Source organism: Amphiprion ocellaris, chromosome 20 (assembly GCF_022539595.1).
Source record: "Amphiprion ocellaris isolate individual 3 ecotype Okinawa chromosome 20, ASM2253959v1, whole genome shotgun sequence".
Classification (NCBI taxonomy): domain Eukaryota; kingdom Metazoa; phylum Chordata; class Actinopteri; family Pomacentridae; genus Amphiprion; species Amphiprion ocellaris.
In genome coordinates, this window is record NC_072785.1 from 23,701,109 (window position 1) to 23,714,717 (window position 13,609).

Below are 13,609 nucleotides of genomic sequence, written 5' to 3' on the forward strand. Positions count from 1 at the left end.
TCGTTGACCTCCGTTCAACCCAACACATGCTGAAAATGAGCTCTACTTCCAGTAACCAGATTAGGAAATCAGATTGGACTATGGGATCGAAGCATCGTGAGGAGTGGGATCATAGACTGTATATAATAATTTATTATACAGTCTATGAGTGGGATGGAGCAAAGTGGTTTCTTGCTCCTGTTATGATGGTGAAACTAAATGACTCGTCCCATGACCTCCACCTCACACCAGCTGCTTCAGCTTCAAACAAAAAAACAAGAAGATTTTTTAAATGGAATGTTATTTCTGTATTTTTGTGCATAATAAGTGAATCCACAGACATTGAACGGTGCAAGTTTAGAACAAAGGTTAGGGGCTGGATCTGGGCCAGATCTGGAGTGAAGATGTGTTTGTAAACACTCACAGGGTCTAAGGATCAGACTAATTCCTGGGCAGGTTTTCTGTGGGTCAGATGAGGAAGAAGCTGGTGTGTCAGTGAAATCAGTGAAATATTATATTACAGATAATACATAGTTCTGCAAAAACAGACTTAATCAAAGTGTCCAAATAACCAAGAGCCCAGTTTATTTCTGATTTCTTAAAAACTTAAAGTTCAGGACTTAACCTGAGAACGGCTGCAATGTGACTTAATAATAATCTGCAGCTGATAAACTGACTTTGTTTGAAAGCTCACCTGTCTGAGGTGAAGAAAGGTTCAACCCCCCATAGCAGCAGCAGTCCTTGATGCCAGTTTCCACCCTCAGCAGGATGATGAATCCAGACACACCACATAAACTGCTCAGGAGAACCCGGGGAACATGACAGAGCTAAGCTGTTCACCCTGGTTCCAGATCTTACTGAGCATCTGTGGGATGATCCAGAATCAGCCTGATCTAGGTAGGTCCCCCCTGGAACCCACAGGACCCACAGAATCCACAGGACATCCCCAGAGGTTCTGATGAACCACTGGGTCAGAGGAGTTCTAGCAGCATAAAGGAGACCAACACAATGTTAGAAAGGTGGTCATGTTATACCTGATTGGTGTATATTAGAGCATTACATCCTCTAACCAGCAGGGGGCGCAGTAAGTCATGCATGAGAGGTCTGAGGTGCTGCAGTTGGACCCTTCTAAAAGTGGTTGGGCTAGTTCATATTTTACCACTGAGTCAGCACCACTGTGTGCATAAATCCTACAAGAATTCAATAAAAAAATACAAACACAACACTTCACCAGGAGCAGTTTACAGGACAAGGCCCACCATCTGCACTGAATTTTATAAAGCTTGGACCACCGTCTTAGTTTGGGGACAAGTGAAGTGATCAAGAGAGAATCAGTCCAATGAGGAACAAGAACAAGAGTAGCATACTAAACTCAAAGGGTCTCTTTGCAGATTTGTTGACCAAGGTTTAAATCTGTTTAAATCTGTTTAAACCAGCTACAGTCCATTGTTTTTAGTGTCCATATGCAACGGGGGAGAAAGTGAAACACTACATTACAAGGAGTACAATTAAATGATGTCTTTATTGCCATATTCTGGAAACTAGTGAAGTAAAGTTCCAAAAACCTGACAATTAAAAATGAACCTGCTCTATAGTGATGACAGCATGAGACAGGGTGGCTATAGGACAGCACAGACAATAAATAAAGAAACTACTACTGCACAACCCATCAAAACAACGACAGCAAGTTAACTGTAGGTGTAAAACCGGAGGAGTCCGGGTGTCCTGGTCGGAGTGGTCTTCATGCTGTAGTCTGAGAGAATCTGGGTGTGAGAATAATAAAAGCACATCTTGGTCCATCTCATCCACACAGCTTCAGTCATATTCACTCTCTTTGTTGGACTTCTCCCCTGGAAATGGACGTCTGTTCCTCTGAACCTGGAGCTGAAACCAAAACACACCAGTTCAATGAATGATACATACATTCAGATTCTACCTTATGCCATTTATGTATTTATTTATATTTATTTATATGGACGGGACAGTGCATGTTAATTAACATACAATGTCATAATAGTTTACACAAGGTTGAAGTAAATAAGCCAGATTTAGCACAAGCCTAATTTCTGGGTCAACAAGGGCAGTATCTCATGTTGAAGACGACACAACTGGGACCCGCTCAACAGTTCAGGGGAAGGGTTGCCCCCACCCTGAGGTGAGAAGGAGAACAAGGAGCACCGTCACGAGCCGTGCATGAGCGGACACAGGATGAGAGAAGAAGCCAATCAGAGGGAAAAGACACCAAAAAAGCTTGCATGATTTTGTAGTAGTATATAAGTCTGGGTCAGAGTAGAACTAGGCATAGTCAGACTTCATGGACTGACAGTGTCTCTGTTGCTGTTAGGGAAAGGAGTCTGGACCCAGAATTCTGTTCTGTTATATTCAATTTTCTGCTAAATAAACATTTGTAGTGAGACCTAAATACCTTCTCCTATTGCTTCATTCAATGAACACGCAGAAGCTATCTCACACATAGTCTATTTTGCTGGTAGATTGGGATTGAGCTCCAACACTGTGCTTTGCACTTGCTGCTGCCTATCTTGGCCAGGACTCCCTTGACAAAGAGGTTTTTAATCTCAACGGGATTTCTCCTGGTTAAATAAAGGCTAAATAAAAATAAAAAGATCAAACTGGGCTGAATGTGGCCCCTGAACTAAACTGAGTTTCACATAATCACAGTCATAGCCACAGTAGAACCAATGTGATTGTAGCATGTCCATGCACCTTAGGTAGTTCAACAAAACTGTTTTCCTACTACCTGTCAAAGTCACTTTCAATCACTCAAATTCACTACTGCTGAACACTGGAATTTCCCTTGGGATTAATAAAGTATCTGTCTGTCCATCTACCCATCTAAAGCAATGTTTTCTGTTGATCAAATTGTATCCGCTGTGATTAAACAAATACAAAATAAAACCTTTCACAGAAGGTGGATTGTTTTATAAGCAGTAACACATATTTAACAACGAGGCCAAACCATACAGATATCTCGAAAAGCTGCAAGTAACGGCAAAATACAGCTTTTAAAGACCATGCCTAGGTGAGACAGGTATTTAATGTTTACCTTGACTCCCTCAAGAACATGAGGGTCTTTCTGCAGCGCGTTGTTCAATCCTTCCTCTGTTGTGAATCCAATCCAGCAAAAGCCTCTATGGAATCCCGTTTCTTTATCCTGGAGCAACACACAGAGTCAGACAAGATGTTAAACCTCTGTTAAAAATAAAACCAGACATCATGTTAACTCTGTCCTGATTTTTAGACTTATATAACAAAACTTATGGTTGCAGCTCAAAGGAAAAATTACAGCATGAATGACTGAACAGATGGAAATTATGGTTTTTATTTCATTTACCTCCCACACTGTACTGTATTTATCTTGTCTCTTTTGCACATGTTGTAATTCTTAATATAGTCTTGTTTTTTATGTACATTTGATTTTAGTATTTATTGTTGTCAATTCTAATATTGTGATCAGTGATTAAATGTATCCTACTTCATGAGTAATATTATTAATCACTGGAAGAAAAAGAAGAGACACAGATTACACTCTAAATCTGTTTTCAGTCTGAAGTGCTGCAGATTTACATCAATGAAAACCACATAAACTCTCTCACTTCCCAGGGATGAAAAAGATGATCTCCACCATTGGTCTGTGGAGCTGTTTCTAAATAATCTACAGAGCTTTCATGTTTCAGTTTTTAATGGTTGGAACTCTGTGGCAGAATGGAAAAGGCAAAACCAGTCTTGGGATACACACAGAAAACTTATTATCAGGACTAATTCAGTGTTAGTTTTGTTCTTTTAATGGGATTTGTCCCAAAGTTATCCTTTAATGTCCAGACAACCACAACAACTAGCAACTATAAATCAGTGAGGTGGAATGGACAGAAAAAAACAAAAGTCTATGATAAGTAGAGTATAGATAGAACCAATAAACAGTACCCAAAAACTAAGTGAGTCACTCAGGCATCCTAATGCTGTGATAACTTACAAATGGTAGAAGACATTTTCTCACGGCTCCAAACTGTCCAAAGTACTCCCTCATCTCCTCTGAAAAACAAACAGGGACATGTCAAGTTCCCAAGCATCCACTAAAATCTCTGACTCAACAAATAAATAGATAAGATAGATAAGATAAGATAGATAAAGTTCTTTATTTCTCCCCACTCCAGGGGAAATTTCCATTGTTACAGCAGCTTTAATTATAATATATACAAGGGTGAAAAAAATTTTTTAACAGAAAAAATAAAAATAAAGTTTAAAAGTGCAAAAATGATACATGCTTCAGTATTTCTAACAAACAGAATACAGTCATATGTACAGTAAACTACTGGTCAGACACTGCAGCACTTTACAGGAAGGGTCCAAACAGACTCCATCTACTGAGGAGACTGAGGTGTTTGGGGGTGCAGAAGGAACTCCTGAAGACTTTTACTGACTCTGTGGTGGCATCAGCCAACCTTTATGGAGTGGTCTGCTGGTTCAGCAGCATCTCAGCTGCTGACAAAAGGAAACAGTGATCAAGAAGGTCAGTTTTGTCCTGGAGATTATCCTGGACCCAGTGGACGTGGTGGGAGTAGCTTTGGTTTTCCTCTCATGGTCATTTTTGCAAAACTTTATGTCATTTTGAAAATGTTTTAAGTCACTTTGGAGATTTTTAATACTTTTGCGCAAGTTTGAATAATTTAAATAACTTTGAGTAGAGACAGTTTCATTTTTTTACCCGTTTTTGGTCTTTTTTGACAAATTTTCAATAAGTCTGGGCAAGTGTCTGTCGTTTTGCACAAATTGAGACATTTTAAAATAATTTTGCAATAGTTTTTGACATGTTTTTGTCATTTTAGACAATATAAGTCATTAAATCATGGACATTTCCATGTTTCCAGCCTCTACAGACCTTTTCTCTCTACTCTGCTTATCGTGGTCATTTCTGGAGATCTTAGTGTTCTTTTTGAACAGGTTTCAGGTTATCTGGAGAAAATTTTCAATAATTTTTCGGCATATTTATGTCATTTTTGAAAAATTAAATCATTTTGGACATTTTTTTTCTTTGTCAGTCATGTTTGTGGCGGCAAAATTTTTTGCAAGTTTCCCCTCGTGAGACTAAAAAAGGATATTCTATTTTATTCTATTCTGTTCTAACGGACAAGCCTTTCACTCATTTAGACCACATGTGATGCTACACAGTTCAACAGCACCACAACCATAATGGCTGAGTAACACCTCGAGGGCAACGTTATTGACTCTTTGCTTCTGGGATTTGTCACAGATCTGTTATGTTTGCTGTACTTTAAAGACATTTTATCACAGATCTGTCATGTTACTGTAAATACGTGCTCGTCTCCTCACACGCTCTGGCCGATGCTGACCTCCGCCACGGCTGTAAACCCACCTGGAATAAGGACCTACCTACGTTTCATAGTGAATATAAAGCATGTCCGGTAATGTGGAGCTTTAACGGACTTACTGCCGGCTACCGTCCACGGGATTTTAGACACGAACACCTCGAACACTTTCCTGGACGCCGCCATGTTCCGTCCTTCATGCGCCGCTCTGACCTATGACGTCAGATCACGTGACCACAGCTGTCTCGTTATGTCACATAAAAATATGGGCATAAATAAAACCTTGAATTTAACTTGAGGCTGCTCATTCTCGGAAAATGGTTGGTGTGTATTCTGTATTCTGCTGTAGTGTTTAAATTTAGTGAAAAAAGCTCGTCGGAAAAAAGCTCCGGAAGTGATTCGAGTTGAAAGGTCAGTGACGTCATGGCCAGGATGGCGGCCTCCGTGGTGGAGAGCGGAGAAGATGCGTTCAGGAAAATGTTCAAGTTTTACAAGAAAAGAAACCCTCCTCCTGATTATAGCGCTGTCATAAACTTCTCCAGAGGGGCACCGAGTGACAAGGTGAGGAAAATACCTGACCCAGCAACACCTGACAGGAACCACGTGACTGAGTCTGGCAGACTTCTGGACTGTATCATATTGTTATTTATTATATAAATAATAATATTATGCAGTCAATGGTTTAACTCATAGACACTATAATAAATACTGATAATAATATACAGTCTATGGTTTTACTTATGGACTGCAGTATAAAACTCTGCTCTATTCTTTAAATGTCTAATGATCCAAACCTGTATTACCTCACAGCAGGGGTGTCAAATTCATTCTAGTCCAGGTTCCACATTCAGCCCAATCTGATTTCCAGTGACCAGTAAAATCACAGCATAGTAACCTATAAATAACCACAACTCCACATCTTCCAACAACTTCCAGATCACAGAGTGTCTACAAAAGAAACAAAACATTCAGTCACAGCTGTCTGGAACTGAATCATAGAGGATTTTACTTTATGATAAAAACGACAAAAGTCAGACGACAAAAGACAAAAAACAAGACAAAATATCACAAAAATCAGATGCAAAATGGCAAAAACAAAACACAAAATGACAAAAAATAAGACAAATGACACAAAACAAAAAAGAGACAAAAAATTAGACAGAAAAGTTACAAAGCAACAGAAATATTACAAAAGCAAGACAAAAAATTACACAAATGACACAAACAAGACCAAAAATGACAAAAGCGAGAAACAAAACAACAAAAAAGTAGACTAACAACACAAGCAAGACAAAAAAAAACACAAAATGACACAAAACATTGAACAAAGCAGAACACAAATTGACAAAAAGACCAAAAATGCAAGCAAGACAGCAAAGAAACACAAAACAACAAAAACGAGAAACAAAACCACAAAAACATGAGACAAACGACTAAAGTCAGACAAAAACACAACAAAAACAAGACAACATATTACAAAAATGAGACACAAAACGACAAAACAACAATGAGCAATCTAGTATTTTACTTTCTGATCAAAACAACTTGTCTTGGTCTAGAAATTATTTAAAATTTATATTTTTACTAATTTACAATCTGCAGTTAATGTCTGGAGTTTTTACACTTTGAGGGCCAGATTGGACCCTCTGGAGGACCGCTTTTGGTCCGCAGGGCCGTATGTTGGACACCTCTGCCTTACAGTAACTACATTGGTTCTCAGTTGAACAGTAAAGTACTTGCTTTCATGTAAAATTACAAAACAGCTGTTTATATACAGTTTCTATATATAGAACCTCAATCCAACAGAAGTATTGATAGTCACATGTTGTATTTTTCCATGAATTTCTATGTCCAACTTTATTTTCGACTCAGTTTTCCTCGACACAGATTACCAGAGATGCTCTGTCCGTCTGTAGACATTAGTTATACATTCTAAATTCTAAATGTAATTATTTTTTCAGCTGCTCTTGTGTTGCTGGATCTTTCTCTTAAAAATACCTCAGGGTTGTTGGAGTGCAGGTGTGTCCAGCATGGGCCCGCGGGCCAAAAGCGGCCCTCCAGAGGGTCCAGTCCGGCCCTCAAAGTTTAAAAATTACACAGAAGACATTAACTGCAGATTGTAAATTAGTAAAACTATAAATTTAAAATAATTTCTAATATATATGGATAAAATCTAACCTGAACAAATGTTTCCCTGATCCCTGAACAGTTCCTGGATTACAGCTGCAGCTCTGCTCCCACTGGTTTTTAGTTGTTCACAGATCTTCATGTGTTCTTTCCCATCTTTCTGAATTCTCCCAACCAGATTTTTTTAGTTCATTTGTCGATTCCTCTCCAAATGGAGCTGTGATGCAGATAGACACCAAAACTGAGAAAGTTCTGGCATTTAGAGTCGATCACAGATGTCCTCACTTATGTTGTACACTGTAAAATCTGCATTTTATCATTAATGATTTGTTTATTACCAGCAAGGGACTGACTGCTAGGACAAGCGGTGCGTGTTCCAGTCACTCAGTAGAACTCATAATTGATTTTTGTGTGTCCATGTGGCAGATCGTTCCTGCTGATTTAGACTCTGCAGCCGTGAGCGACGTCGAGGCTGCCAGGGTTGGATTACGACCTGTCAGAGACTGGAGAGCCTTCAGCCTGCAGGGCTACCCAGGTAAACATGTCACTGATGGAGAGACTAATACATATTGTCAGTCCAAAATCTGAATCAGTGTTTACTTCAAGAAAGAACTGGACATGGAGTAAAATACAGATGGATGAAAATGAAATAAAGTGTGTCAGAAAGATGTTGTTCCACCAGGATCCTCAGAAACTCTACTAGATGGATAAACACCATCCACCATGACTTCCTTTAATTTGTCACTAAACTCTAAGTCCCAGCATCTGTAGTTATTATGGTCTATCATTGTACATAATGAGGCTACATAAACAACAATACATTTGAACTTTTTCTCTTTCTGTTTCTATGTCTTGGTGCTGTTGTGGATTCACCTTTCAGGGTTCATCTTCATCTGTAACCCATTCCTGTCGGGGTCCCAATCCTACTGGGTGAGACAATGTCTGAAGATCTACCCTCAGAAACCAAACATCTGCAATCTGGACATGCACATGTCTCCTTCAGACACCGAGGACATCTGGGGAAAGAGTGTACATGCTCTCAGGTAAGACTATTTCTTTAGAACAAGAAAACTCCAAAACCTCATCATCTTACAGCATTCTACTAAACATGAACAGTTTGATTGTTTAGTGTTCAAAAAAGAGCCACAAATTCTTATGTAGTAGCTAATTCCATTACTAACCAGTGGATGGTGCTGCATTAAAAGGGAAGTCCATCTATCAGGTTGCCTTAGTTTCACGTTAGATTTAGTTTCTATGTCTGAGATACTTTGTTATGCGAACAAAAACTGAAGAAATCAGAAACAACACCACGTTATTTTCTATCACCGCGTCCCATCTATTGAAGCAAAAACAGTCTGGAGGTGTGATAGTGTTGTAAAAATGCAGTGTTCTTTACTGCATCACTTTAGACTGGATAACAGTGTGCTGCTTCCCACTACCTGTCTCTATAAGTATGTATGTTTGCATTTGATCCCCTCCGAAGTTCTCCCACTGGAAAGAAAGAACCAAAGACTCTCCTGGAGAGGCTGCGTTGGGTCACTCTGGGATATCACTACAACTGGGATACGAAGGTAAAAAACACGGTTTATCAACATATTCACATCTTTTATCACAAAAGTCAAATCATCTCTTCCTTCTCAAATGATTTCAGAATTATGATAGGATGCAAAATCCTCTCTGGCCTGAGAGAAAAGAGGGAAATAGACTGTAATAGAAAAAACAGACACTAAGTTCTACAGTTCATTACAATCTTTAAAGGTCATTCTTATCCTGTGCAGTGCTGCTGCCTGCTGTAAGTTTAGTCTTTGATTCTTCATACACTGTTTGTGTATCAACACTCCAGTAGTTAAAGCTACTAATAAAAGGGTTTCTGACTAATTGTTTCATGTTGAAAGATTTGGTCAAACATTTAACTGTTGCTGGACCTCTAGTTGTCTGTGAACAAACTGGTAAAAACATCTTGAAAGAGAATTGTGTTAGTTTCATTTCCGCAGTCTGATAAAACATACAGAATGTGGTCTCCTTGTTTAGCTGCTGTACCGGCCCCTATGTTACCTTTCATTGCTCCGTTCACAGACTTACTCTGCCAACAGCTACACTCCTTTCCCAGCTGACCTCCACTTGCTGTCCCTCCAAGTAACGGCTGCCTGTGGCTTCCCAGGGTTCAACTCAGAGGCTGGAATTCTAAACTACTACCGACCGGATTCTTCTCTGGGGATCCATGTGGATGAGTCTGAGCTGGATCACACTCGACCTCTGCTGTCCTTCAGGTGAGAGGAGAGAATAGCCTTAAAGCAAAGCTGGCTTTAGGAAGACATTTTTCTCCACATCTTGGCTTTTAGAATTTGTTTAAATGTGTCATCAAGTCAGGCTGTTGTTAAATGGAAAATAAGTGTCCATTGCCTGGTTAACTAGAGAACACTGTAAGCCCCTCACTGGGTACTTTGTCGTCTTTTCTGCTAGTTTTGGACAGTCGGCCATCTTCCTCCTGGGAGGCACCTGCAGACAGGATCCCCCTACTGCCATGTACATGCACAGTGGGGACATGATGCTGATGTCGGGACAAAGCCGCCTTCTTTACCACGCCATCCCACGTATCCTCCCAGCCCCTCAGGGTCACACTACTTTAGAGATGGAAGGCTGCAGCCTGACCTCGTCCCTACAGGAGGATGCTGTGGTGGAGCCGGTGTCTGAGGAGGACTGGGCGCTATGCTCCAGGTACATCCACAACTCCAGGGTGAATGTGACTGTCAGACAGGTGCTGGGGCCTGGGCAGAGCTTTCCAGAAACACCCTCTCCTCTCCAAAGGACTGATACGGGCCAGACAGACGGACCTCATGACGGAGCAGCAGACCGAGATCATGGAAAGAGGAAAAGAAGCAGCAGTGACTCTGTTGATCCTGTAGAGACATGAAACAAGCTGGTGTGGCTCTTACCTGGAGATGTGATGCTGCAGGGGACATTTAGCAGAGTCTTTCATAGCAGAGATGTTCTAGTGTGTAAGTTCTGCTAAGAGCGTAAACCCTAAATGTGTCAAATGTCTTTGAGGAAGGCAGTAAAACCAAATCCTTAGCCCTCAGGATGGCAGTGTTGAAGCTGATGTAGAATATTTTGTGGACATCCCAAAATTACCAAAACCAATATGTTCCTTAAATGAATGACTCAAATTTGAGGGGAAAAAGAAAAGATGGAAGAAATGTTTTGTTTAAAAATTCAGCCTTAAATGTGATTTTGGCTTCAATAGCTGTAGAAAGATGAGGGTGTTTGACTGAAGTACAGATCAGTGTATTTACGTCCAGAAGCTGCAGTGACTCTTCACTTGTTGTGAACTCTTGCACTTTGAAGCAGAAGTGAAAATGTCTTTCAGCTTAAAATGGACACAATGACTCTGTTTATTCAGGTTTTGGACAGTGGTTCTAAACATGCAGACACTGAAATGTTGACTCATGAGTGTGACTTCAAAATAAAAAGAAATGGTTTTTATTGCAAGAAATAAAGATGAAATGAAGGTTCAATAATATATAGAATACCAGAAATGATTTAGTACCTCACTTCATCACTCACCTGATATTTTGTTGAACTTTTATTTGTTTCATGTATTTTTTGTCTCGTAGGCCACGAGTCCCATTAACAAAATACAAACTTGAAAGTGCTCAAGAAGCCAGAGCTTCACTACAAAGCAAGATTAATCTGTTGGCACCATGGTAACTGATGCAGAACTAACCTGGTCCGGTGGAGGTTTTGTTCACAGTAACGGATTTAAATCTGCTATAAAAAGCAGAAAATAGATTTCTGCTAATTATTTATGAGCGATACTGAAAAATGTTTTATCTGTAAACCTGTTGAGCTGTGTGCTACTGAAATCACTGAATGAAGCTGGGCAGCTCTAGTATCGCACAACTTGGTTTAAGATAGATGTATATAATATTTTTTTTTCAAATTTATGCCAGTTTGCTCACTCTGTATTAGTTCTAGATGATAGGTTTTCTACGTTTTTGCACACAGAATCTTCTCTCTAACGTCTGTAACACATTTTAGTTCTTCTGTGAACAGTTTTTATGCCTGATCTTCTTGTTAGCTCAGTTTTAGACACGTTTAACTTCTAGAATTACAAAAAATAGTCTAAAGATAAAACAAACTGTCCTGAAACTTGTAAAATGAATAAACAGTGATGGACTGCAGTTTGTTTTATATTCTGTTCAGCTGAATCTGAGTTGAATCCTGATTTCTGTGCATCATAAAGAGAAACAGTTTTTGATTAACGTGCATTTCTGTTTTTTTCAGTTTTTCGTCTGAATGTTCTTTCTGGTGATATAAAATCTGTTTATTGTGTTAAATGAATGTTTTAGTTTAAGTATTCTGGAGATTGAGATCTATTCTCTGTAACATTTAGCGTCAGACGTTACTGCAGAAACCCTCAGAACCCAGAGGGATTCTTATCGATGCTCAGGAGATGGACGAGGAGAGGAAACGTTGTCCATCCTCCAGACGGATCTGAAGACCCGACCGGCCTCTGGGGTGGCGTTTGGTGAAGTTATCTCTGCTGCTGGAGGATAAATGTGGAAATCTGCAGATAGAAGCCAAGAAAATGAACGGAGCTGGAGAGGAAGATGATCTACAGTGGTGTTCAAAATAATAGCAGTCCCACATCACTTTATCAGGACCGTCAGTGTTGATTTAACTTATTTCTGTAAGTTATACCTTGAAAAAAGAAACAGGGTGCTGGGGGGAGGAGGGGAGCAGGGCCGTGCAGAGACCTTTGGAGGGGCAGGTGCTCAAAGTTAAAAGGGGGCACATGGAGCAAGAATTTGAAACACCATATAGAAACATACTTCATAATACAAGGTGCAGCAGTGGCTAAGTCTCAGAACTGCTGATCAGAAGGTCATTGGTTCAAACCCTGACCTGTGATGTAGTGTATTTGAGAAAAAATATTATTTTGAAGCTGAATTTACATCACCATTAGACACTGGACTGTTTAACTGTGGCTACTCTTCCTGGAGTCCTTGCTTTTAAATTTCATACCTTTTCCAGACATGTACTGTAGAGTCACGGATTTGCTCCATGGTGCTGATTCATAATCTGCCCTTTATTATTCATAGTGCTAATAATAAGTTTAAAAAATAATGAAATGATATAGAAATCATGTATTTAAATGTATTTGTGTATTTGTACTTTTATTCAGTTTGACTATCCACTTTGCAAAAGACAGCAAGGTTCTAAAACTTATATATTTTATATTTATGCATATTATATTTAATTTGTCTATATATACAAATGTTATAAACAAGTACTGATATCTTTAAATGAGAGGTTGAGAAAAACACAATTCAAATTCTTCTAATTATTATTGTTATTGTATTTATACTGCAATAGTCCAAAATTATGTGAAAATGCATGTACACAGTTTCAGTGAAATAACATAACCTCTGTCTCATTGCCTCTAGAAACAGGAAACACACTGCAACTCACTGACAGTAAAATAATACATCTCTCTAATGCACTTTGCCCATGACAACAGAAACATACAGAAACAAAAAGAAGCCTGGCAGACTTTATCCTCTCAGCAGCTGTGTGGTTAACTAGCGGCTATAACTGATGACAGGTGTGTGTGTGCAGAGTCAGACACACACACAGGATGCTCACTTCATCAGTCATCTTGCAAAAATACACCGTACATAAACGAATCCCGCTGCAGAACCTCCTCTCCATCAGGACCATCAGTTGTTGATGTCCTCCCTCGGGTCTCCGGTTTCTAGACTAGCGGCGCTAGCGCTGAGCTACAGGGAACATCTGGAGACCTCAGAGCAGTGGGGGACGTCTACATAGATCACGTGACCGACCGACGGTAGCTTTGAATTATTTTTAGTTTTGTTTTATTTATTATTTTGGTCCTCAGAGACTTTTACACACACACACACACACACACACACACACACACACACACACACACACACACACACACTTACAAATAAAAACAAAGTTAAATAGAATTTAAAAAACAGCTTTGACAACAGGGCACTTTGGGCATCAAGGAGCAAAGTGGCAGGTGCTTCGGCCCCCTCCGCCTCCACCTCCTCTGCTGAAGAAATACCACAATCTTGGGATTAATCAAAAATAAAACCCTAACTCTATGATATACAAGAACTATCGACCTC

The 13,609-nt window shown here is 39.6% G+C and overlaps 2 protein-coding genes across 2 annotated transcripts; one reads left to right on the forward strand and one right to left on the reverse strand.

The window, feature by feature from the left end:
• Positions 1-1,482: 1,482 nt before the first annotated feature.
• Positions 1,483-5,551, reverse strand: slirp (SRA stem-loop interacting RNA binding protein). Its single transcript, XM_023296146.3, has 4 exons — positions 5,447-5,551; positions 3,971-4,029; positions 3,044-3,151; positions 1,483-1,863 (listed from the first exon to the last, which is right to left on the reverse strand). Exons 1-4 carry the CDS (start codon positions 5,508-5,510, stop codon positions 1,795-1,797), a joined length of 300 nt encoding a protein of 99 aa, XP_023151914.1. The 5' UTR covers positions 5,511-5,551; the 3' UTR covers positions 1,483-1,794.
• Positions 5,552-5,747: 196 nt separating this feature from the next.
• alkbh1 (alkB homolog 1, histone H2A dioxygenase) lies at positions 5,748-11,713 on the forward strand. The gene is made up of 6 exons (XM_023296145.3): positions 5,748-5,885; positions 7,878-7,986; positions 8,332-8,494; positions 8,935-9,022; positions 9,528-9,721; positions 9,915-11,713. Exons 1-6 carry the CDS (start codon positions 5,748-5,750, stop codon positions 10,363-10,365), a joined length of 1,143 nt encoding a protein of 380 aa, XP_023151913.2. The 3' UTR covers positions 10,366-11,713.
• The last annotated feature ends 1,896 nt before the right edge of the window (positions 11,714-13,609 follow it).

Bases quoted from the DNA above. Each gene is read 5' to 3' on its own strand.
- slirp (XM_023296146.3), bottom strand. From the start codon at position 5,510: ATGGCGGCGTCCAGGAAAGTGTTCGAGGTGTTCGTGTCTAAAATCCCG. The intron at 4,030-5,446 runs GTAAGTCCGTTA...TTTGTTTTTCAG, and splicing joins CCCGTGGACGGTAGCCGGCA to AGGAGATGAGGGAGTACTTT. The intron at 1,864-3,043 runs GTAAACATTAAA...TTTTGGTTTCAG, and splicing joins ATGTTCTTGAGGGAGTCAAG to CTCCAGGTTCAGAGGAACAG.
- alkbh1 (XM_023296145.3), top strand. From the start codon at position 5,748: ATGGCCAGGATGGCGGCCTCCGTGGTGGAGAGCGGAGAAGATGCGTTC. The intron at 7,987-8,331 runs GTAAACATGTCA...TTCACCTTTCAG, and splicing joins CAGCCTGCAGGGCTACCCAG to GGTTCATCTTCATCTGTAAC. The intron at 8,495-8,934 runs GTAAGACTATTT...TCCCCTCCGAAG, and splicing joins AAGAGTGTACATGCTCTCAG to TTCTCCCACTGGAAAGAAAG.